This window comes from Arvicanthis niloticus, chromosome 30 (genome assembly GCF_011762505.2).
Source record: "Arvicanthis niloticus isolate mArvNil1 chromosome 30, mArvNil1.pat.X, whole genome shotgun sequence".
Classification (NCBI taxonomy): domain Eukaryota; kingdom Metazoa; phylum Chordata; class Mammalia; order Rodentia; family Muridae; genus Arvicanthis; species Arvicanthis niloticus.
This window is the reverse complement of record NC_133438.1, coordinates 14,970,616-14,993,511: the sequence shown is the minus strand read 5'-3', so window position 1 is coordinate 14,993,511 and position 22,896 is coordinate 14,970,616. Positions and strand designations below refer to the sequence as shown.

Genomic DNA, 22,896 nt, shown 5'->3' with positions numbered 1-22,896 from the left:
AAGTTCACCTTCATTGGGTGACCTCCTACCTCTGGCTTTTTTTCAGGCTCTCCCCAAGTTACTTCTTTTCATCTCACCTTTCAAACTCATGTATGAATGTTCAGTCCTAACTCCTGTTCTTTCACCTAAATGCTCTCTCCTCCCGGATCATCTACTTACTCCATGGAACTTTGATGACCACCATCTACCAAGGCCACACACTGTCCCTTGTTCACTGTCAACACTGGAGACCAAATTCTTCTATCCTCTCCAGACCATCGCCCCTCAGTTCTCTCTCCTAAATGAGAGGGCCCTTTCAAGGTAATTCTCATGACTCCTACAGCTGCTAAACTCAAGGAACTCTATCATTGGGTCCACCCGTCTCACCTCAAACCTTTCACCCCCTCCACCTCAAAATGATTCTTTTTCCTACACATCAACCCTAAAAAGACCCTTTTCTCTTAAGCTCCAGAAGATGTTGAGACCACCTACCTTGTCCCCAATCCCAGGAAAATGAGACTCCACTCCAGCAGTTGTGCTCGACCCCACTGGATTAGATATGGGTTTCTCATTCAGGGTAGTCCTTACATCTAGAGAATCAAGGTTCAAGAAACCCCCAATGATAACACTCTTTTCAAATAGGGTCAATAAACTGCTCCATAGCTGGATGCCAGGAGCTGAACTAAATTGTTGTCATCCCTATCTCCACCATTCCATCTAAATATATGACCTCTTTGTTTACTTCCTCTTTGACCAGATTAAAGATGTTGTAAAAAATGGCCGGATAACTATGAGGGCTGGCAATATTGGTCTTCTTCTATATTCAATACCTATGGAATCTCTGGTGAGAAACAGGCGTCATTGGTAAGCTCTATCTTAAAAACCAATCTGGGTTCTTGGTAAGTACTATTCACATGCAGGTGTCTTCAGGAGGTGACCCAAACCATGTTCTCCCTCTAAAGACAGATCGATTCCCAGGCAGCACTGGTGCTTCAGAACCAATGGGGACTACATGGTCTTACAGGGAAAGAAGGTGGCTTTGCCTTTTTCTCCAAAAGAATTCTGCTTCTACATCAATGGGTCTATAATAGTGAGAAACAAAATCCAGCAGCTACAGACATCCATGAACATAGTGAACAGCGTGAAGCCTCTAATTCCTGGGATTTTGAAAACCCTATTTGGAAGTGGATACTGCCTTTCCTCACCTCACTTCTTATTTTTCTAGCTTTACTATTTGCTCACTGCCTCATTAACATTGTTTCTCCTCATCCACATTCCCCCAACAACAAATGCAAAAAATTTCTAACCAAACAATTAATTAGTTCCTTTTACAGGATTACCAAGCACTGTCCACAGAGGAACCTGATGTCAATGACTATCAAATGAGCCCCGATGGCAAGGGTCAGCTACACCCCTAATTGATGATGCCCCTATTCCTGCCTTACCAATGCCCCTCTCTTTATGACAAGCAAAAGAGGAATGTTAGAATTAGGTACATCTGTGGACAGCTAGAAGCTCTTTATAGTCATTTCCCTGACCTAGTGATGAGAAGCCACTCCTGCTTCTGTTGCCATGACACCCGTCACACATCCTTTTGCACAAACATCATGGCCTGGATAAAAGACTCATCTTCTGGCCCACAGCCCCTCCTCCTCCTTCTTCCCTCTCACACTCTCTCAGAGACTGCCTCTGTCAATAAAACCTCCCATGTGAGACCTGCCACCTGGTGTGATTTTTCCAGGATTGCGCTGCATATTCTAACAGAGACCTCTGAAATGTAAGGTAACAACTACTTATACTTTCTTCTCTTCTTTATTCTCCTCCTTCTTTTGTTGAGACAGGATCTCTATACATAGCCTTTGCTGTCCTGAAAGTCATTATGTAGACCAGACTGAGGGAGTGTGCAACAACACCTGGAGCATGTTCTTTAAGAATTCAATCGTGGGCATTATGTCACAGCCCATTTTATTAGAAATTAGAGGTCATGCATGATAAATTTTGACAAAGAATTATTTGCATTTTCTTCATGCCATAAGAACTGTTGAAAAATTAAAGATACCAAACTCATCAACCCAGTGAAGGAAATTTCAAAGGATCCCATAATATGTAGTGCCAGGGAAATGTTAGTGATCCCCAAGAAAACAAACAGGAGCCAATCTGATGCAACTCACAGCAGGGCCTTTATTCTATTCAAGCTAGCTTGCCTCCACCCCCACCCCCCCCACACACAGGATGCTTTTGGTGGTGGGAGGAGTCCTGAATGTCCTTCGGGCAAGGCTTTATAGCAAGCAGGGAGTGTGTGTGCCAACATCTAATTGGAAAGCTGCTATGGCCTTTAACACAATTGGCTGGTGCTTGGAGTCATATCATAAACTTAACTTCTGTGTCCCTCTGCATTGATGGTCGTTAGGCAGGGGGTGGGCTTATAACCTGGGACTGCAGGTTTGTTGGGGAAAGAGACACTGGCCTTGTTGAGGGTGTAACCTGGAGACGCTGGTCTTGTTGGGGATTAGCCTAGAAACTTAAGCTAGGCTCAGTCAGGTTTTGTTGTGGGGCAACTTGGAAGCTAATGCTAGGTACCAGCCTGTTAGATTGCCTGAGTTTTAACTTAGGTCAGGTTTTCTAAAATGGAGTCTGAACTTAAAAGATTTGGCATCTCAAATACAGGCTGTGATAATGGTTTTATCACTTGACTGCCTTTAGTTGTATTTACAGGGGGAGCATGAGCAAAAATCAAAGCATAAAGATTAGAAAAACTGAACTTTGTACAGAAAATAGTTGTATATAAAGCTGTAGTCATATTATTGCTGTTGTAATTATTAAATAGGTTTCTCTCCTTTCCCCTTTTCACCCCATCCTCCATTCCATTCTCTTCCTCCTTTGCTGTCCTGCAGAAAGCAGATACTCCCAACATACTCTCTAAATGCTGCATGGAGTTCCGCTTCACTACAAGTCCAGAAACAACACTCAAGTGATCATGGACTAACACCTCTAACAGCTCAAGACAAAATAAACATTTCCTCTTTTTACCCCATGTGTTTAGTGAATGATACAGAACTCTGATGGCACACAAGTTAGCTACTCTGAAGAGCAGAAACAGGCTTTGCACTGAATCTTTGATAACCAAATAAATAATCAAACAATAGCAAGCACCATAGGGTAGGGACTCATTGTTTGCAGTTGTATGTATTTTTTCTTTTTTTTTTTAATTAGATATTTTATTTATTTACATTTCAGATGCCATCCCCTTTCCCCCTTTCCCCTCCCTAAAACCCCCATCCCATCCCCTTCCTCCTTTTTTGCTTTTATGCCATTTTTGTAGTTGCTTTTTATAGCAAAAATATGGTTTTGATATTTTAAAAATTGTATTTACTGTTGTAGTAAGTTGTGTGTGTGTGTGTGTGTGTGAGAGAGAGAGAGAGAGAGAGACAGAGAGAGAGAGAGAGGAGAACAGTGAAGGGGGAGAAAAAGAGAGTGGGAGAGCATGAGAAAGGGGGAGAGGTGCATATTATGAAAGGTGCACAGAAGTTGGAGAACTTCTTTTGGGAATTAGCTCTCCTCTAGCAAAGAAAGAAAGAAAACATTCCTCTGGGGTGTGTGTGAATTATTTTACATAGTATGATATATAGGTATTTTTTCTTCAAAGGACACAATTTCACTCTTCATTATAGGTAAATAAGACCTCATTGTATATCTATACGTTATTTATCTGCTGACAAACCTCTTGTTATTTATCTGCTGACAAACCTCTTGACTAACTATAATTTGGCTATTGTGAATAGTGTGTATCTATATGTTTTACTCATCTGCTGACAAACATCTTGACTAATTCTCTAATTTAGCTATTATGACTTTACCATAGTATATTTTAAACAGAACAAGTAAAGCAGCACAGAATCATATGCTTCTTATAATAGTTAAAGAAACTAGCAAGGACCTTTATTATAGAAAAGAAGAGATGGTCAAATGGAAGATAAGTTAAGGAAAAGCACAAGAAAGTAAATGAGCACATTGTAACAAATTTCGTGCCATATGACTCAGCACTGTGTGAGCCAGATTCTTAAGAAAAGTAAACATTAAAAAACTGCAGGGAACTGGTGAGATGGCTCAGGGGGCTGGTGAGATGGCTCAGTGGTTAGGAGCACTGACTGCTCTTCTGGAGGTCATGGGTTCAAATCCCAGCAACCATTCATAATAAGATCTGATGCCCTCATGTGGGTGTCTGAAGACAGCTACACTGTACTTACATATAATAAATAAATAAATAAATAAATAAATAAATCCTTTAGAGTGGAGCAGGACCAGGAGCAAGAAGGAGAAAGGGAAGGGGAAAAAATAAAAAAGAAAGAAAAACTGCATATATGATTAGGAGTGTAGCTTAGTGATACAATCTTTGTTGAGCATATGTGAAACCCCAGCATGAAACATAGGCACAGGAAGGCCAGAAGATACCCTCAGGTGTCATTCTCAGGAACTCTTCCCCGTCCTTTGAAATGGGGTGTCTCAGTAAGACAGGCTGGCCGACCAGCAAGCCTGTTTCTTCAGTGATGAGGGAGGGAGGGAGGGAGGGAGGGAGGGAGGGAGGGAGGGAGGGAGGGAAAACTAGGTGGTTTAGGAGTATCAGTAACACGCTTTCTGGCTTTCTACAAGGTCGCAGTGAGTAAAAACTAAATATCTGGGGTCAACCTTCCTGTCTTCTCAAAGCACTTAAAATTTCATTTTATATGGTTCAGTATAAAAGTTTATTCCAATTTATTCAAGATAATCCTGTGATAGTTATACTTGGTTGTCAACATGACTAAATCTGGAATAAACCACAATACAGAAAAGGAGGGCACATCCGTCAGAAATAGTCTGCTTGGTTTGAAGTGGGTCAATCCTTTCAAGCAGAAAGGCACAACCTTTTGATCCAGACCTTGAGGCAGGACAACACGTCTTTAATCTGGTCACACCTCCTGCTGGAAGCCTATATAAGGACGTGGAAGAAGGAAACCTTTTGTCTTTGCCTGCTTGCCCTCGCCTTGCTAGTGTGTCTATTTCTTCAGTGGTACTGAAGCCTTCTTCTTGGGATTCCAACATACACAGGAGATCAGCTGAGATACACAGCCTCGTGGGACTCAAAAACTATTAGATTCTTGGACTTTCTATTCACACCTGGCCACTGTTGGGTTAGTCGGACTCCAGTCTGTAAGTCATTCCAATAAATTCCTTTTATATATATATTCCCATGTATGTATGTGTGTGTTTGTACCATATATGTGTGTGTTACATATATGTGTGTTCATGTATATATATATATATATATTCCGTATATGTGTTACATATTCTATATATATATGTACTTATACATATATATGTATATATTTATATATATTCATTCTGTAAGTTCTGTGACTCCAGAGAACCCTGATTAATACAGTGATTAAATCATACATATTCATACAGAGGGGACTGTATAAAAAATATAAACAATGATTTGGTTATTTCAGTTCACCAAGTGTTCAGTTTTTTTCTCTATCCCAAATTCCTAAGATGCTTTTAAATTCTTAAATTTTTTTTCCTCCCTTTTACCCATTCCATTTCAACTTGCTGGTAAATTCTTTTGAGAACTGCCAACTCATAAAATACTTAGAAAACTGACAAAAGACGGGGTAGTATAATATCTAAGTTACATAGGCATTTACTCAGTAAAGATAGTATCAGACAGTTACACAAGAAGAACAAAGGCTTTCAATCTTGGACAGCTGCCTGGGACACAATCAATACATCTAGTCAAGGAGAAAAGTAACAAATGTGTTCTGTCAAGTCACTGTTGTCAAGAGGTTTTCTGTTCAACACTCTAACAGAATATATTGCTTACCACATAAGAAAGAAGATCAGGCTGGCCAAAAGAACAACTGAAAAGAAAAGTCAGGAAATCATTTTAAATACTCTAAATATAAAAATCCTCCATAGAACACAAATGACCATACACACAGGAGAAAACAGTCAACATAGTTTTAAAAGAATCATTTTGATTTGTTACATTTTCTGTTCCCCTCTTCTGCTGCCTTCACCTTGCTAGGCCAGCATTTCGATTGATTTTAGGGAATACTCCTATTACATTACATTATACAAACACAGACAAACAGATAAACCAAATCTAAACCATAATGTCCAGTAGATCCTGACAACAGGATTCTGGAGTTTTCCCTTAGTGGCTTTACTAGTTACTCTTTTCTCCTAAAGACTGATTTCCTGGTTATTACTCAACCCATTTACATCAGATTCTAGAAACGAGCCTTCCTAGCAACAAACAAAGATTAGTGTGTGGCTTCTCCATTCAGGATGTTCAATTGGAGGAACTATGACAAAAGTCTCTGGAAAGAACCAGGGGAACACTGACTCTTCTGCAAAGCCAATTATCTGATTAAAGCCTTCAACATTTGGGGAGAGGCTGAAATGTTACAGGTCCGGGGTCAAATGATAATTTATCTTTGGTCACCTTTAGCTTACTAGTTATTTGCTACTAACTCTCTATATGACCTAACAATTTTATGGTCATTGGGTAAGTCTTTTGGAATAGACAAACTGATAGTGTCCACCAGTAGAACTGCTAAGGTTGTTGTCAGCTATCATCTGAGGCCTATCAGCTAAGATCTGAGACTTAAAATCTCCCTGCTTTTACCCTTCTGATCTCATATTCTTATCAATCTATTTGGAAAATACCTTTTTTTTTTTTTTTTTTTTTGGTCTGTTGCTCTAACACCTTCATAAAATTGCTACATTGGAACAAAGAACTGGGGGTAAACCGGGGGTAACCCAAACCTCACTTATATTTGGCTTTAGAATAAACTCTCTGCCTTTTGAAAAAATACTAGAATGAAACACTTCTGGTAATGACTTCTTCCTACCAGTTCAGCTAACCTAGACTTATGACTCTTCCTTATTACACAAACCTTTGTGTTATAAGCTAGCCATCATTTCTGCCCCACTGCTTTGCCACATTGTATCCATCCCACCAGAAATACATGTTTTTATTTCTTTGATCATTATCTACGATAACTGAAGAAGTCTACGGATACCAGAGAGCCATCCAAACCAAGGCACAGAGCTGACAAAACTGACCCCCAAGAGATGACCTCTGGACACCCTTCTTTTCTCCCCTTTCCTTCCTTAAAAACAAAAACCCCAAACAACAACAACAAAACAGGATTTCAAGTAGCCCAGGCTGGCCCTCAACAGTACATAGCTGAAGGTGTCCTTGAAAGTGCTGGGATAGTAAGTGTGCATCATCAAGCTTAGAGTTCTTTACCTTAACAGTTACCAGAAATCAAACTTTATGAGTGTAAATCTCTCTCATACACAGTTCTGGACACTTCCAAGAACACAACAAGCACCCAAGAACCTTTTGTCCTTCAGTTCCTGTAGGTTAGATTTCTGAAGTAAACAAACTAAAAAATTGGCCTAGGGTAGCTGCCTCTACACTGACTAACCCGCTGTACCCTTCAGTTCTCTGCTTAGTGAACTCTGAAGTTGTTTTAAAATACTCAAACTATGTCTGCCCAACAAGGAGCAGATGACTCCCTCTTCCTACTGTCTGCAGTTACTGATTAAAATGTTGCAACCACATTATCTTCGATATCATCTACCTAAAACTTAATCTGAGGCCTTTCTTTGTGATAAAATGACTTCAATGGAGGATTGTTTTCTTTGGCTTCATGTCTTTGAAGAGCTCATGACAGAGTCACGTCACAAAAATCTGCTAAATATTTTTTGATAAGACGACAAAATGCTGCCCACAGCAACTCTTGAACCCAAGAAAGCTGGGTGTTCTTTACCTTTCTCTCCCCCTCTCTTATCTTTTTCCCTTCTTTCATTTGCAGCCAAACGGAGTAGGAAGTATTTGGGTGGCCTCCTTTCCCTGGTTTGAACCCTAAATCAAGGAGATGTCAACCATGGAAAAAAAAAAAAAAAAAAAACCCTGAGCTCCCTCCTCTAGCTTGCAACATTTGGGGGAAAAATTGCAGAAATGAAGAAGCTGATGGGGGAAGGGGCGGGACTTCCGGGCCGCCAGAGTGCCTTCGGACAACCCGTGGGCTCTGGCCGAACAAGGACCGCGGGGTGCCGCGTGGACGCCGGAAGAGGGTCGCGCGCAGCGGAAGGTGGGGTGCGGGAAGAGGAAGAGGGTCTCAGAACACGGAAAGGGAAACCAGAGGCAGGGGCTGCAGGCCGGCGGTCGGGCTGCGCCGAGTGTCAGGCCGCGGAGATGCCCCCGTCTCCCAAGCACCAGGGCCATCGTGGCGTGATGGGGGAGGAGCGCCTTTTCCGGCGAATCCCGAGCGGATTCGGGCGGATTCGGGCGGGGGCGCGCGGCCGCGCACCGGCTCACTGCGCAGGCTCACTGCGCAGGCGCACCGCCCTCTGCTGGCTCTGGCGCCGCGGTGCAGGTGGGCTCGAGAGGTGAGGTTCTGGAGGTCTCCGGGAAGTCCTCGGGAGGGCGTTACAAAGAACGTGGGAAAACCGCAGCCTTGGCAGTGTCAAAAAGGATGAGGAGGTTTGAGGTCAACTCTAAGCTAATTTCTGGATGCCTTGGAATCCCTTGCGAGAGCTGAAGTAATGTTCCATGCGATCTCTAGGAAATGATCTCGCGTATTTAAAACGTTTCTTACATCTTTTGTTTCGTGAAGCCAACTTTTCAACCAGAGGAGCAACTCAATTTTGATGGGAGGTATCCTACCCATCAAAGGTATCCTACCCCGTCCCCACTTTTACCCAATCCCAAAAAAGTTATGGATCGGAAAGGCAAGGACATCACACTTTAACTTTTCTTAATTTCCTAACTTTCACATCGGATTCTCTATCGGGTTATTGTTTCTTGTTCTTGGTGCTACACGTTTAGAGATATGACCAAGACTAATCAAAGACATAATTTAAAGGAATAGCACCCTTATAGGGGCCTGACGGGTAGAAGAATTGTGAATTCTTGGGAAGCTGACAGGTTTCCTGCTTGCTTTTTGATACCTTATTGGACTATGGTTTGAAAACCAATTAGTTAACAGCTAGCTGAGGCGATACAGGGGATGACCATCATTCCACTAAGGCTGATAGAGTTGCAACAAGGTGAATTAGAAGAATGAACCAGCTAGATGGTGAGTTAGCCTTGTGTTAGTCAGTCAGGGCCTTGACCCTACCAAATTGTTTTAAGAAAATTTTTGGAAATTCTTGTTTGCCAGGCACAATTCTCAGCACTGCGAATGCTTTCTCGGCAACTGAATTTAGTAGGACAACTTATCAAAAGAAGAAGTTAATGATAGTGTTTGAGGTGACTACAGCTGTTGGGTAGTGGAGATGGATTTTATGTCGTCTAGGAACTTAGAGAAAATGACTTGAAATTACTCTCTGGATAAAAACCAAAAGCTTGTAACAGTATATGTGCTGAGATTTGGGACAACAAAAATCAAGCATTTGAGGAAATGAAAGTTGTTTTCTTTGGTGTGTGTGGGGAGAGGTGTGGGTGGTGTGTAATGTGAAAACTTGAAAAACAGGTTATATATCTCATTCTAAAGTACCTTCTGATTTTTCTTTGTTTACTTCCTTATGCTGATTGTTTTAAATATGGAATTATGTTAGTTTTCTAGTACAATTTAAGGACTTTTAATAGAAGAACTATCGTATAGAAATTGGAGAGGGAAACCTTTGGTCCCAGATGGCCAGAGGTAGTAAGCATGTTCGCCTGTAATGATGTGTTTCCTGATAGGACAGCTGCTTTACTGACCTACCACATGACATAATTTAAATTTTCCCCCCTGAAGAAATTTTTATAACATTGTAACTGAGACATTTTCATTGCCTTGTGTTCCCAGGAGTAAACCAAATATAAGCAGTTGAGGTGTGTCTACTCTTAAGACAGCACTAGAATCTTAAATTCTATTTACTTATATTTTCAGATAGATACTACACTAACTCACCAGTGTCTAACATCTTGTCATCTTAGCACCAGAGCCATCATGTATCTTTTTAAAAAGTTATTTTTAATCATGTATATGGGGGTGTGGTGGGCAGGCACAAGAATGGGAGGTCAGAAGAGGCCTGGGTCTCCTGGAGCTGGAGTTACCAGCTGGAAACCAGACTCTGGTTCTCTGGATCAGTGGTAAATAATTTTAACCATTGAGTTTGTGTGTTTAAAATTGGGATGAATGTATGTACAACAAGCTCCTAGCACGTGGTCACGACTGGAGTTCCAGCATTTGGGTCAGTGACTCTAGCAGGCTTCATCTGTTCTTTGAATTACACTGGTATAGACAAGGAATCTGAAAGAAGTACAGAAACAATGGCTCAGTGTTGAAAGAGAGACACAAAACGAAGGAGGAAGAGAAAATGGGGAATTAACAGAAGAACGGGCACATGTCATAATAGAAGGCTTTCTTGGAAAAGTGTTTAATTCTAATGAGGCAAAGATATTTATGCAATGCATAAATATCTAAGTGTTCAGTGGTTTGAGGGTGAAGGGGTATGATCCGATACCATTTGTATTAACCATGCCAGATGTTGAAGGGTTAGACAATATATCTAGGTAAAGTCGGCAGACCCCTTACCAAATGTGTGTGTGTGTGTACATATGTATATAGATTCTACTAACCTATAATAACAATTAAAAGGCCAATGATTTCTAAGCCTTAACTATATTTTATACATTAATTTTTTCTTTTCCTAAACAAAGCATTGTACAAATACAGATAAATTAATATTCTTTAAATACCCATCTAAATCATAATCAAATTTTCTTAGCATTTGCATTTGATGTTATAATCAGTTTGTGGAAGATCAGAAGTTTTGCTTCAAATTAATTTCTTAGTTGAGTTATCTCTATAACGAAAAATACTCAAAAGCAAACCAAACAATTTGCAGAGTGTGAGCATGCGCACGCGCGCATGCGCACGCGCGCATGCGCGCGCGCGCACACACACACACACACACACACACACACGCGCGCGCGCGCTCGCGCGCGCACACAATTACTTCTGGAAATGTAGGCAACTCGACTTTTTCATTTGAATCCTCGATCTTGAGAACTTAATGTTTTTCTAGACCAGAAGCAGAACCAGCGGAACCACGACACCTACTCTGTGTGCCCTTCTTTTGGTGAGAGGGTAAAAGTAGCTTCAAATGTCTTTGGAGGAGAATAGAATTGAGTAAGTCAAAATATCAGCACCAGTAGAAGCAAATACACATTATTTCCGCCTACGGAGAGTTCACACTTCAGTCTTTCTCTGGAAATGTGTCGGATGACACCAGTCAAACTGGGTTTTCTCAGTTATGTTTGCTAAATTTTTTTGGTATTTACTGGTAAAGTACTTCTAAATCTGAAAGAATATATTAGTTCTAACCTATGACGTCCATTAGCCCTGTGAGAGGAAAAGAAGATCACTGGTTCGTGTAACATACTAACATTAGATAATATTAATAATCACTTCTGGGTGGAAACTTAGAAATAAGCATGAGTCTCTTTATTGCAACAACTGTATACTTTTTTTTCTTTTCTAGAAATGGCAAAAAGTCTTTTGGCTTCATCTCTGTCTGTAAGAACAAAACTCTTACAAACAGGAGTGTCACTTTATAATACAACTCATGGCTTCCATGAGGAGGAAGTAAAGAAGATACTGGAGCAGTTTCCTGGTGGGTCCATTGACCTTCAGAAGAAGCAGAATGGCATTGGCATTCTGACGCTAAACAACCCTAATAAAATGAATGCCTTCTCAGGTATGAGAGGTCTGCCTCCTCCAGACAGAGAATGACACTAAGTCACAGCCTGCTAGCATGGTTTTTCTGGTCTTTCCCCAGTGAAAAAAAAATTGAAAGTCTTGGTATTCTTTGTAGAATATATGCACACAGACACCATTTTATTTTTTATAATGAGACCATCAATATTTTTGTAACTATGCGTATGATAGCTTTAAGTCATGAATAAAAATCTTGATAAAACTGGCAAGTCAATATGTTTTACTATGGGACTGTGTTAATCATATTAAACTTTGATATGCTTATTGTTAGCTAATACTACTAGGAAGCAAGGGGAAAAAGATTTCAAAGATATTCTGTACATTGTTACAACTGTCATTGTTAGTTTCTACCGTTGCCTACTAATATGTTTTAATTTCTAAGATTTTTACTTTTTGAGATTATAATATAACTACATCATTTCCTTCTTCTCTGTCCTCTTTTTATGCTCCCCCATATCCACCTTGCCTTGTTTTTCTGTTTGCTTGTTTTTGTTTTTTCGAGACAGGGTTTCTCTGTGTAGCCCTGGCTGTCCTGGAACTCACTCTGTAGACCAGGGTGGCCTCGAACTCAGAAATCCACCTGCCTCTGCCTCCCAAGTGCTGGGATTAAAGGCGTGCGCCACCACCGCCCGGCTCCCTGCCTTGTTTTAAGTTTATGTTCATGAACTCTTTTTAATTAACTGTTTACCTCAGTCACTCCATCTCTCTTTCTCTCTCCCTCTCCTTCTCCCTCTCCCTTTCCCTCTCTCTTTCTTTCTCTCTCTCTTTCTCTGTAGTATGTTTGTATCCCTAAATGCGTAAGTGTAACCCGCTCAGTCTGTATAATGTTACTTGTCTGTATATGTTTGCAGAAACTGACCACTTGGTTTTGAATAACCAAGCGTTCTTTCTTTCTCTCCTGGGGAAGCTCTTTCTCCCATTTCCAACATTCCTTAACTACCTGTAATTCTTTGTATAGGGGTTGAGTCCTCATGAACTTTCCCTTCTCCACATTGGCATGTCTGTTGGGGTCATCCTTCTTCAGGTCAAATTTACGCAGCCATGTTGGTGTAGCTTTCTAGAAGACATAACCATAAAACAAACTTCCTCTTCCCCTGGCTTTTAGAATCTCCCCCTCCCCTCTTTTACAATGTCCCCCTAACCTTAGGTGCAGGAGTTGGTGCTGTAGTTATATCAGTTGGAACTGGGCTGTATAACTCTGCATTTTGATTGGTTGCGGTTTCAGTATCCCTCACTCTTGAATTGATAGAATCCTTTTCTTTTATTATTTTGTTTTACACACACACACACAGTGAGAGAGAAAGAGAGAGGGGGAGAGAGAGAGATTTATGTAAGTACAAACTGCTGAGTGCATTTTTATTGTTTGTATTTATATAGATTCAGTGCTGACCACTTTGTATTGGCCTCACCCCAGAAGCTAATTCTTTCTCAGCAGTAATTAGTTGACTACTCTTTGTCTAGGGCTGGGACCATATAGGAGTTTACATGTCTAGTTTACATGTCTATTGATACTGCCATTGTTCAGGTCTTATTTACACAACCATTTCTAGGAAACACGGTATCACAGTGGCCATCTTGGTATTTTCCCTCTGCCAAGCTTTCTACCCCTTCTTGGTGTCACTTGAGCTGAATGTGTAGGACCTATGATGTAGATATATCTACTATGACTAAGCTCACTGCAGTCCATTCATCTCTGCATTAAATTTATTCACTTGTGGTTTTCTGTGATGGCCTCCATTGGCTGCAAAAAGTCTTTTCTTTTGTTTGTCTTGGTTTGGTTTGGTTTGGCTTGGCTTAGTTTGGTTTGGTTTGGTTTGATTTTATGAGAGATAGTAGCAACATTTGTCTGTGAGTGTAAGGATAAGATTTAAAATGCAGTGAGGAATTATTCTGGCCTAGCAAAGTAGTGATAGTAGATTTTTCTTCATGGGCTCATGACTTATTTCACTACCCCAGGAATGGGCTAGTTTATAGTAGCAGCATTATTTCCCGTATTGAGTGGACCTTCAGTTCAAGTAGGTAGTTTCTGGGAAACAGCAATATGTGAGTGCCACTCACTGTACATTTAAGGCTGCCTTGCCATGCCTGTCACTTTGGTTCACAGATGTCACCTTTGCATAGAACTATTCACTGCTTTCTTCCCTTGCAGCTTTCATAGTGTTCTCTGGTACCATGGATGACAGACCACAGGAAAAAGGCATTTGTGTTAGACCCAGCTCAAATAGTCCACGTCTTGTGTCCAATGTTTTCAGCATTATGGATTTACCTTTAACCGAGCAAGAGCAACAGCAAGAGTCTGTGTTGTGTGAGGAGTCGCTTGCGTGAAGTTGACTAGCTATTTAAAAATTACTCAAGACTGGTACTGGGCATTTTGGTAGTCTTTGATTCTTATGGAAGCATTATCAGCCCAAGAGGCATAGTTTACTCTGAGTGTGTGTGTGTGTGTGTGTGTGTGTGTGTGTACATATCTCTGTATGTGTGTATATATATGTGTGTGTGTGTGTGTGTGTGTACATATCTCTGTGCATATATATATGTGTGTGTGTATGTATGTGTTCATACACTTATATGTATTGTGTATATTTTCAGATAAGTAAAAAATAATAAAATTCTTTTAGGTTTTATCAAATGACCTTGGCATTATTTGTCCCTCCTCCTTTCTACATTTTGTATTGTCCTCACTCCACCCTCCCTACTTCCCATTTTTGTTTTCTCTCAAGTCCTCTACCCCACCCTATCTCTTCATACTTTCTGATTTCTGTGGCTTCTTCATGTTGTATACTCACATTTGAAGATTAAGATCTAGAAACTGCAAATGAGAGAGGACATGTGACATTCGTCTTTCTTAGTCTGGGAAACTCAATATAATCATTTCTAAGTCTACCCAGTCACTTGCGTATTTTGTGCTTTTATTTATATTTACAGCTGAATAGTATTGTATTGTGTGTATACATGCCACATTTTCATCACCCATCATCTGTTGAAGGACATCTAGGTTTTTTGTTTGTTTGTTTTGTTTTTGCTTTTCTTATTTCCTATCTATTGTGAGCTGGGTGGCAGTGTACATGGCTGAACAAGGATCTGAATAGACTCTAGAGTTCTTTGGACATATGCCAAGGAGTCACATATGCTGTTCACAGTAGCTTTATTTTTAGTTTTTGAGGATTGTCCATAACTGATTTTCAGAGTGGTTGCACCAGTTTGCATTTTTACTTTTGGCATTTAAATTGTTAGACTTAGAAGTATTAAGACATTTTATGTCTTTACACATAATCCAGTCAGTTGTAGACTATGGGTTTCCAGCACTGGGCCTTTATGGAACGGCCACTTTTGTTCTGTTTAAGGACTTGAGCCCTCCTTCATCACACCAATGTTCACCAGCACAAATAGAATGCCAGACACAGTGAGATTCAAGCATAATGTTAGATGTTCTAGCAGCCATCCTTTAGATAGCAAAACCAAATGGGTGAAATTAATTATAATAAGATAGTCCACTTCACTTCATTTAAAATATTTTCACCAAAGTAAAGAATATAAGAAATTTCATGTGAGATGCTTTCCTTTCTCCTTCATAGCATGTCTTTGAAATCTGTTATTACATTTAGAACATATCTCAGGTGACCACCCACATTTCAAGTATTCAAAATTTGCATGTAATTAATGGTAGTAGTTCCATATATTCAATTATATAGGGGGAATATTAATTTGATACATAATGTGCAAAACAAGTAAAGGCAGAGATGCTTTAAGTAATGCTGTTTTGTTAACTTGTGTGGGGAGATAAATACCCAGTGTCTTTGCTTAGCAGTCATCAAAGCAGACACGGTAAGGCTCTGAGTACATAAGATCTCCTCCAACTTTTTAAGTTTGCTGGACTAAGTCCAAAGACTGAGTTTAAAATGAACGAGTGGCATAGTTTTTATATGCATGGTCACCATTATTGTTTAGGCACTAAAATATCATTTGTGATTTGAAGATACAGATTTGTCTATATAGATTTATTCTTACCCTAAATGCATGGATTGTTGTCTCCCAAACTGTAAATATTTTGCATGCAAGAATATTTTTGAGCACACAGGACATTCTTGAGAAGTTTCTATTTTAAGTAGGTAGTGCTTAGAAAGGATGACTTTGTTAGTGATTTGTGAATTCATAACATTGGTCTAACATTTACTGTAGTCCCTGTCACTGTTGGTTATGGCAGAATAGTGATTATTGACCTTATGGTGTATTTTTTCTAAAAGCAAGTCCCATGAGAAATGTTTTACAATCCCAATAATCATATTGCAGATATTATGACCCATGATGTACATAGATGTAAGTTATTTATTAGAACTTGAAATGACACTTTCTGCTGTTTCCATATGATAACAATCTCATGTGTAATCCATTGACTTTACTGCTGGTAGATCTGTAAAGCAATTTTATACTGTGCCTCAGGTGTGTCAGGTTTTAGGCTGTGGCCTTCATTTTTTCTGTGTTCATTAGCCCTTTCCAGAACTAACTGAACACTCACTCATGCTGCTGAGAAGACGGTTTGAATCTCACTTTGTGGTAGATATTTTTGTACCTGGTGAATCATAAAATCTTACAGTTGTGTTCACACAGCGCGTTGAGCCTGTTCAGAGACAATGTGTACCCGCTGTCTTTACCATAAGAAGGAAGGTTTCCTTATCACTGTATCCACTGTAATATATTCTAATTTTTCTATTCCTAGGACATGTATGATACATTCTCATTTTTCTACCTAAGCACATTTGTCTGGTTTCTTAAAATACATAGAGTAATGTATTTAAAATGTTAAGGCAGGGTCTGTTTTTTATCCTTTGTTTGTATATTCCATTGTGTCAAAACAATAAGCATTTGGTAAATCTACTGTAAATATTTGTGAAGCATCTGTCCTAGCAGTCGCACTTAGCACTTTACTGTTTTTATCATCGCTCAGATGTGTTTGTGTTTCTCATCTCTCATCTGATAGGTACCATGATGCTACAACTTTTGGAAAGGGTAATTGAATTAGAAAATTGGACAGAAGGGAAAGGCCTCATCGTCCATGGAACAAAAAACACTTTTTGCTCAGGATCTGATCTGAATGCAGTGAAGGCACTCTCTACTCCAGAAGTAAGTACATAGGCTGTGAGAGGGTGCTCTCACCAGACATGGCTGAGAACGTCACGTTTTACCTGTGTGGTTACTGGTACAACTCTCCAAACAGTAGTTTTTGTTTGATTTGGTTTATTTTGTGATCAAGTATAAAGATTTATAAGGGGAATAATAAGGGAAATTTGTAAGGAGAACAAGGAGATGTTAGGGGCTTCCCTACGGGGCATCTATAAAAGACATTTTGGTTGGCGCGCTGAGATGACTCATCTTTGTGGGCCAAGCAGAGCACCACTCATGGAGGTGCCTGTGTTTTGGAGAATGAATGTCTCTTGCTTTCAGTATTGTTCTTTCCCTCCAGCAGTGCCTACTTTTGTAATTTGATTGAATATTTTTAAAGAAAAATTTAAATTTTAGAAATTTTGATATTGTGAAAAAGTTGCACGAATAGTACTGAGCCCCCAATACCTGTACTCTCTGCCCTCTGTTTTAGCGTATTCCTTCAGTGTAAAGCTTTGTCAACAACTTACGCACCGACATTGGTATTTCCCTGTTGATGAAACTCAGCTCTGTGATCTAGGATGTGTACTCTCAAATAGTGAAGCCCATTAAAGCACAGAGTAGAGTGGTGATGTCACAGGTACTGAGGGTAAAATATGGGAAATTTAGTTTCCATTATACATGACAAATTAGTGCTATAGCATAGTGTCTGTAATGAGCAATGCTAGAGTCCACCCATCAGTGTTCTTATATGCACACCCCACACTGGTGATCAAACAAATGGCAGAAAAGACTTGAATCGGTGGGTATACCTACAGCCCAGATGGGTGGTGATAGTTGAATTGGTGATGTCTACTAACTCAAGTTGTGAGCATTAGATATGTATTTATTTTTACATGTCAGAGTGGTGTAAGAGAAGAGATAAAAGAAAGTCCATCAGTTATTGGTATGGGTCATTCCATTGTGTTCTTTTCTGCTTTGGAATCTGATTCAGGCCATCATGATTCTTTAAGTCTCTCATCTGTGAAAGTTCCTCGAGCTCTGTGTGTATCATGTGTGTCTGAGCGTGCACATGTATGTGATCTTACTCTGTAGCTCAGACTATCCTGGAACTCCTTTATGCACTTTATGTATCATTGACTGGATTCAAAGTCCCTGAAATCCTCCTGTCTCAGTCTTCTGAGAGCTAGGATTATATACATGAGCCACTATATCCAACTTTTTAAAGGTAATATTCAGAGTTAAAATAATATTTGTAAAGTATAGAATATTTTTGTCATATGATAATTTCAAATTTGACAAATGGGACTGGTGTGCATTAAATTTCTGAACCAATTTTTCAAATAGACTGTATTCTTTAAGAATGCGCCTGAGAAGTAATGATAAGTTTTGTAAATATGAAGCTTAAAGTCTTGGAGCTGAGGAGCTCACACACTTAACATGAGTTGCAGCTGCATAAATGTATAAATCATCTAACACTTGCAGCTGAGACTCTTACTGAGATTTCATATTGTAATTGGTTTCTCTCAGTGAGGCTCTTCCAGATCCAGCATATTGATGCTTCGTGTCACAGATGTGTCAGTGGTGTCTGTATGTTTGGTGAATATGATCTCTGGTATGAATGCTGAAGTAACTGAAAAGTATGTCAATTTAGTAAGTGAATTATGATTGTCCTCTAAATAGGATAAAATGCTTTAAAAGATTATTAAATGACTTGTCTTTTAAATATCATTATGTTGTTGTTTTGCCACAGCAATTATTCAACTAAATTTTTAAAAGAGAATTCCCAGATGTCCACAGAAAGAGAAAATCCAGTGAATCCTTCATATCCCCATGATTGTCATCACTGGCAACATTCTGTTCCTAAGCTCCTACCTTAGCTCTCTCCTTGTGTGGTCACAGATCACTTAAGAAGCTGGTTTCGCTTGGGCTCTTTTGTGTAAGGACGAGGAAAAGAACTACCGTTGACCCTGTTACACAGTTGCATCTTACTCGGAGCTGTGGTGTGCAGGAGAAGGACTAATGCAACACAAGAGTTAGCCCTGAAGAGCTATGGGAAGGAGTAAAGCAAACCGTAAAGAAAGGGGCACATGGTATTCATTTGTAAGATTCAGGTTTTATGCCACAGATGTTCTAGAGACTTTGAGAAATCTCCTTAGAGATCTGAGGAAATCCAGGTCCGCAGCTGTGAACTTAAGTGTGTAGGAAAACATGAAATTGCTCACTTCGCAGCAAGTGGTGTAGTGTGTCGAGGAAAGGCTTAGTGCTTGGGAGGCTTCACAGTCTTAACCTAGTGTGGAAGAATGTCCTTCTTTCTCCCTGACCTCCTCTGTTACTCTTCTGCCAAATCACTGTCTAGGTCTTTATTGCTTAAATGTCTACACATCCCCCAACCTTCTGTCTAAATGATTTAGCTTTGTTGCTACGCTGGTACCATTTCATTTTAGCCGTAGTAATATATAGACAAGTTACTTATTTTCCAAAAATCTTTCAGTGTATTTGAAAGGAGTTCACTATTCCATAAGACAGGTACTTATGGTCATCGAATAAGATAGTTTGCAAGATGGGAGTTTTTATACTCAAGATGCATGCAGGAGAGGAGATTGATGCTCCTGGTTTCTTTACACACACTGAGGATTGGACATGTTTTGTCATGGTTGTTACTGGGATAACCTAGAAAGGTGGAGCTGGCTCTCAGAATACAGACAGATGAAAATCACATCTGTTGTAGCTCTCCAGTCCTCTGTCCAGTGCTTCCCGGCTGCCTGTACCTGAGCTCTGCACTGCTTCCTTTTCTGTGGCTATTCCATGGTCCTGTTCTCTACTTGCCTGGTAGTGTTTGTTGTTGCCGTTGTTGACTTCTGTCTTTAACTTTAAAAAAAATGTTTATGTGTGCCTGTGTATCACATTCATGCTCAGGGGGAACACAACAGGACCTTTGATCCCCTGGAATGGGAGTTACACATACTGTGAGATAGAGTGTGGGTGCTGAAATTGAACCCCGGTTCCTGGAGGAATAGCTAGTGCTCCTAACTGCTGGGCCATATCTCTAGACCCCTGACTCTTTTCTTCTTTCAACTCCTAGAAATAAATGAGTATTTGACCCTGTAGCTTTGGGTGAAGAATTAATATTTCTTCGTCCTCCTATTCTGCTTCTTCATTTTCTCAGTGTAGTCCAAGCTGGCCTGGAACCTCACAGAGATTCTCCTGTCTCTGCCTCCTAAGTGTTGGGGATTAAGGTGTGTGCCACCACTGCCTAACCAAATTACATCTCATTCCTAGGTATTTGGGGCCAGAATTAATTACCTGTTTTACAATATATTTATAGTCAAAACACATTTTACATTATGTAATTTTTATTAGCATTGCATTGTTACATACTGTCAGCCTCAAGTATTGCACAAGCCTAGCATTTTCCACTGCCTCTTCTCTTATGTAGTCACCCCACATCTCTGTGCCTCAGCTGAATTTAGTTGTTTCTTCATTGACACTCTTCTTGGTTACTTCAAGCATGAAAGAAAGAAAGCGGGGGAGGTGGTGGAGAGAACGTAATACCTTAATGGTTGTTCCATTAAGGTTATTGAGGGCTTGTTATATTCCTTAGCTCCTATCTAGTAGAAACAAATGATGGGCTGGCGTGAGCAAAACAGGGAAAGTGTGTGTGTGTGTGTGTGTGTGTGTGTGTGTGTGTGCATGTGTGTGTGTACTCGCAATCGTGTATGCATGTTACATGATGGGCTAGTATGAGCAAAACACAGAAAATGTGTGCACGTGTGTTTATGTGTTATCTGATGGGCTTATGTGAGCAAAACACAGTAAATGTGTGTGCATATGTGTGTGCATGCTTGTGTGTGTATTGTATGATGGGCTGATGTAAACAAAACAGTATGTGTGCACATCTGTGCGTGCATGCTTGTGTGTGTGTATGTGTGTGATATGGGCTGGTATGGGCAAAATAGAATGTGTGTACGTGTATGTGTGTGTGTGCATGTTTGTCTGTGTTTTACGTTGTTATTTATGATATAGTATGTTATGCATATGGTATTTAGAGGATTGCCAGATATTTGAAGTTAAGATTCTTGGTTGAAGGGTATAGGAGTTAATAATGATGTTGGTTAGGACTTTAGGATAATGTGTAGTTTGGTCTTTTCAAGATCTTAGCGTTTATTCTGCTGGTGACTGGAAACCACTATCTTACAGGAAGGGTTACCAGGCAGCAGGATGGAAATTATATCTAAGAGGAAGAAACCAAATACAGAAAAATTGGTTAGGAAGTAAAGTTTTTTTGTTTATTTTTTATTCTTTTATTTTTTTTTTAAGCTTTTAAGCCCATGAACTGATGAACAGGTCCAGACTAGTTTATTTGGAACAGAAATAAAAAAAAGAAAGTAAATGTTGGCAATAATTCAAAGGAGGAGCTGAAGAGGCCCAGCTTGGTCCTGATGATGAGGAGTTTGTGACCTAGAGGAATTGGTAATAGCATCACCATTCTGACGATGGCTAACGTTTCTAGAAACTAAGCAGCCTGGGTGTGTGCAGCCTACAGAATAGGCAGATCCTTGTCTTTCCCGCTGTACTGTCAGTCAGTTTCTGCATCTGTTTCTCCTTCCTGTGGATGAGGAGATGAGCTCACTGTCACGATCTGCTCATGTGCATACTGTTACCAAGTGGTAGAAATAAAAGCCAGACTGTGCTCTTACTCCTGGTAAGTTTAGTGATGCTGAGCCTGAGGACCCACTGGCTGAACGTGGACTATCTAGTAGAGTCTACTGCTTCACATAAAACCAGCAGTGGGAGTGGATGAAGCTTTCAAAGAAAAGAAAGCGAATGAATAAAAGAGAGAACGAGCTATGGCCTGGGTTTGGGAGAGTCCAGACATTTAGGGGCATTGGCTGAGTGGGAGGAGTCAAGGGAAAAGACTGCAAAGAAGCAGTCACACAGCAGGTAAACAGTCAGGAATAAAACCTATTCCTAGAGAGAGAGAGGACCAGAGTCAAGAAACTAGTGTTAATTTGAAGAGAAGATGTTACAGAGTAAGGAAAACTCATTTATTTTGACAAATGGAGTATTAAAATGTTTGGGACAAGGTTGAAAGCCAGATTATACTGGGTTGAAAAAAGTAGGGCTTTTATGAAAAATCTAGGAATCAGAGCCTTAGAATGCAAAATCCCAAAGCTCCTTCTGACTTCTGTATTTTACAAACACTTTCTTACTGGTAGCAGGTGGGAGAGTCTTGTTTCCTCAAGCGACATGTGCATGGAACTCTATCCTAGGAAGCCGTAATTGTCATGCTTGGTTGTCACCTTGATGGATTTAAAGTCACCTTGGCAATAAAGCTTTGACCATTCTTGTGAGGAATTATGTAAATTGAGTTAACTGTGATGGAAAGAACACCATAAATGTGGGTGACACTTTGCACAGGCTGGGTCCTGATCTGAGTGAAAGCAAGCAGGGTGAACATAGCCATTCGCTTCTGCCTCCTGACTGAGGATGCCACATTCCCAGCTGCCATGCCTTCCTTGCCACTCTTACTGCTTTCCTCACACTGTTAGACCAAATCTTCCTTCCTTCTGTAAACTTCTGTCTTTAGAACTTTTGCCACTTGAGTGAGAAAAATACATAATCCGGGTTACAGTCTGGCTCACCTCGTGCCGTCCTGCGCTCAAGATCTGGGAGAGCTCATAGCACCATTTACACTTCAGCCTCAGAGAATTGGAAATGAAAACTTTGATTTTCAAAAAGTTTGACCTTGTTCCTTTTAAAAATCTGAATTTTAACTAGTACCTCTTATGTAATATAATAATATTTTTTGTTTACTTTTATTTAAAGAATGGAGTGGCCTTATCTATGTTCATGCAAAACACCTTAACAAGATTTATGAGGTAATGTATCTTTCTTTTAAAAATAGGATTTTTAATAGACTAGAATTCATAATTTGTTACTGCATTGTTGGTACATTTTAAAAAGTTAGCTGAGCTTCGTGTTGTGACTGTTGTAATGCTGGGTGATTATTACAACATAGAAAACAGTCACTAGAGTGGAATGGAGAGGCAGG

General features: G+C 40.0%; 1 protein-coding gene across 7 annotated transcripts in view; it reads left to right on the top strand.

Moving 5' to 3' along the window:
* Positions 1-5,045: 5,045 nt before the first annotated feature.
* Echdc1 (ethylmalonyl-CoA decarboxylase 1) overlaps positions 5,046-22,896 on the top strand; it is a 31,718-nt gene continuing 13,867 nt past the window's right edge. The window contains exons 1-4 of one of the 7 annotated variants that reach the window (XM_076927946.1): positions 5,046-5,166; positions 11,506-11,721; positions 16,720-16,862; positions 22,671-22,723. In XM_076927946.1, coding sequence (XP_076784061.1) covers positions 11,508-11,721; positions 16,720-16,862; positions 22,671-22,723 — 410 coding nt within the window. In that variant the 5' untranslated portion in view covers positions 5,046-5,166; positions 11,506-11,507. The other 6 variants (XM_076927944.1, XM_076927943.1, XM_076927942.1 and 3 more) reach the window with 6 other exon arrangements.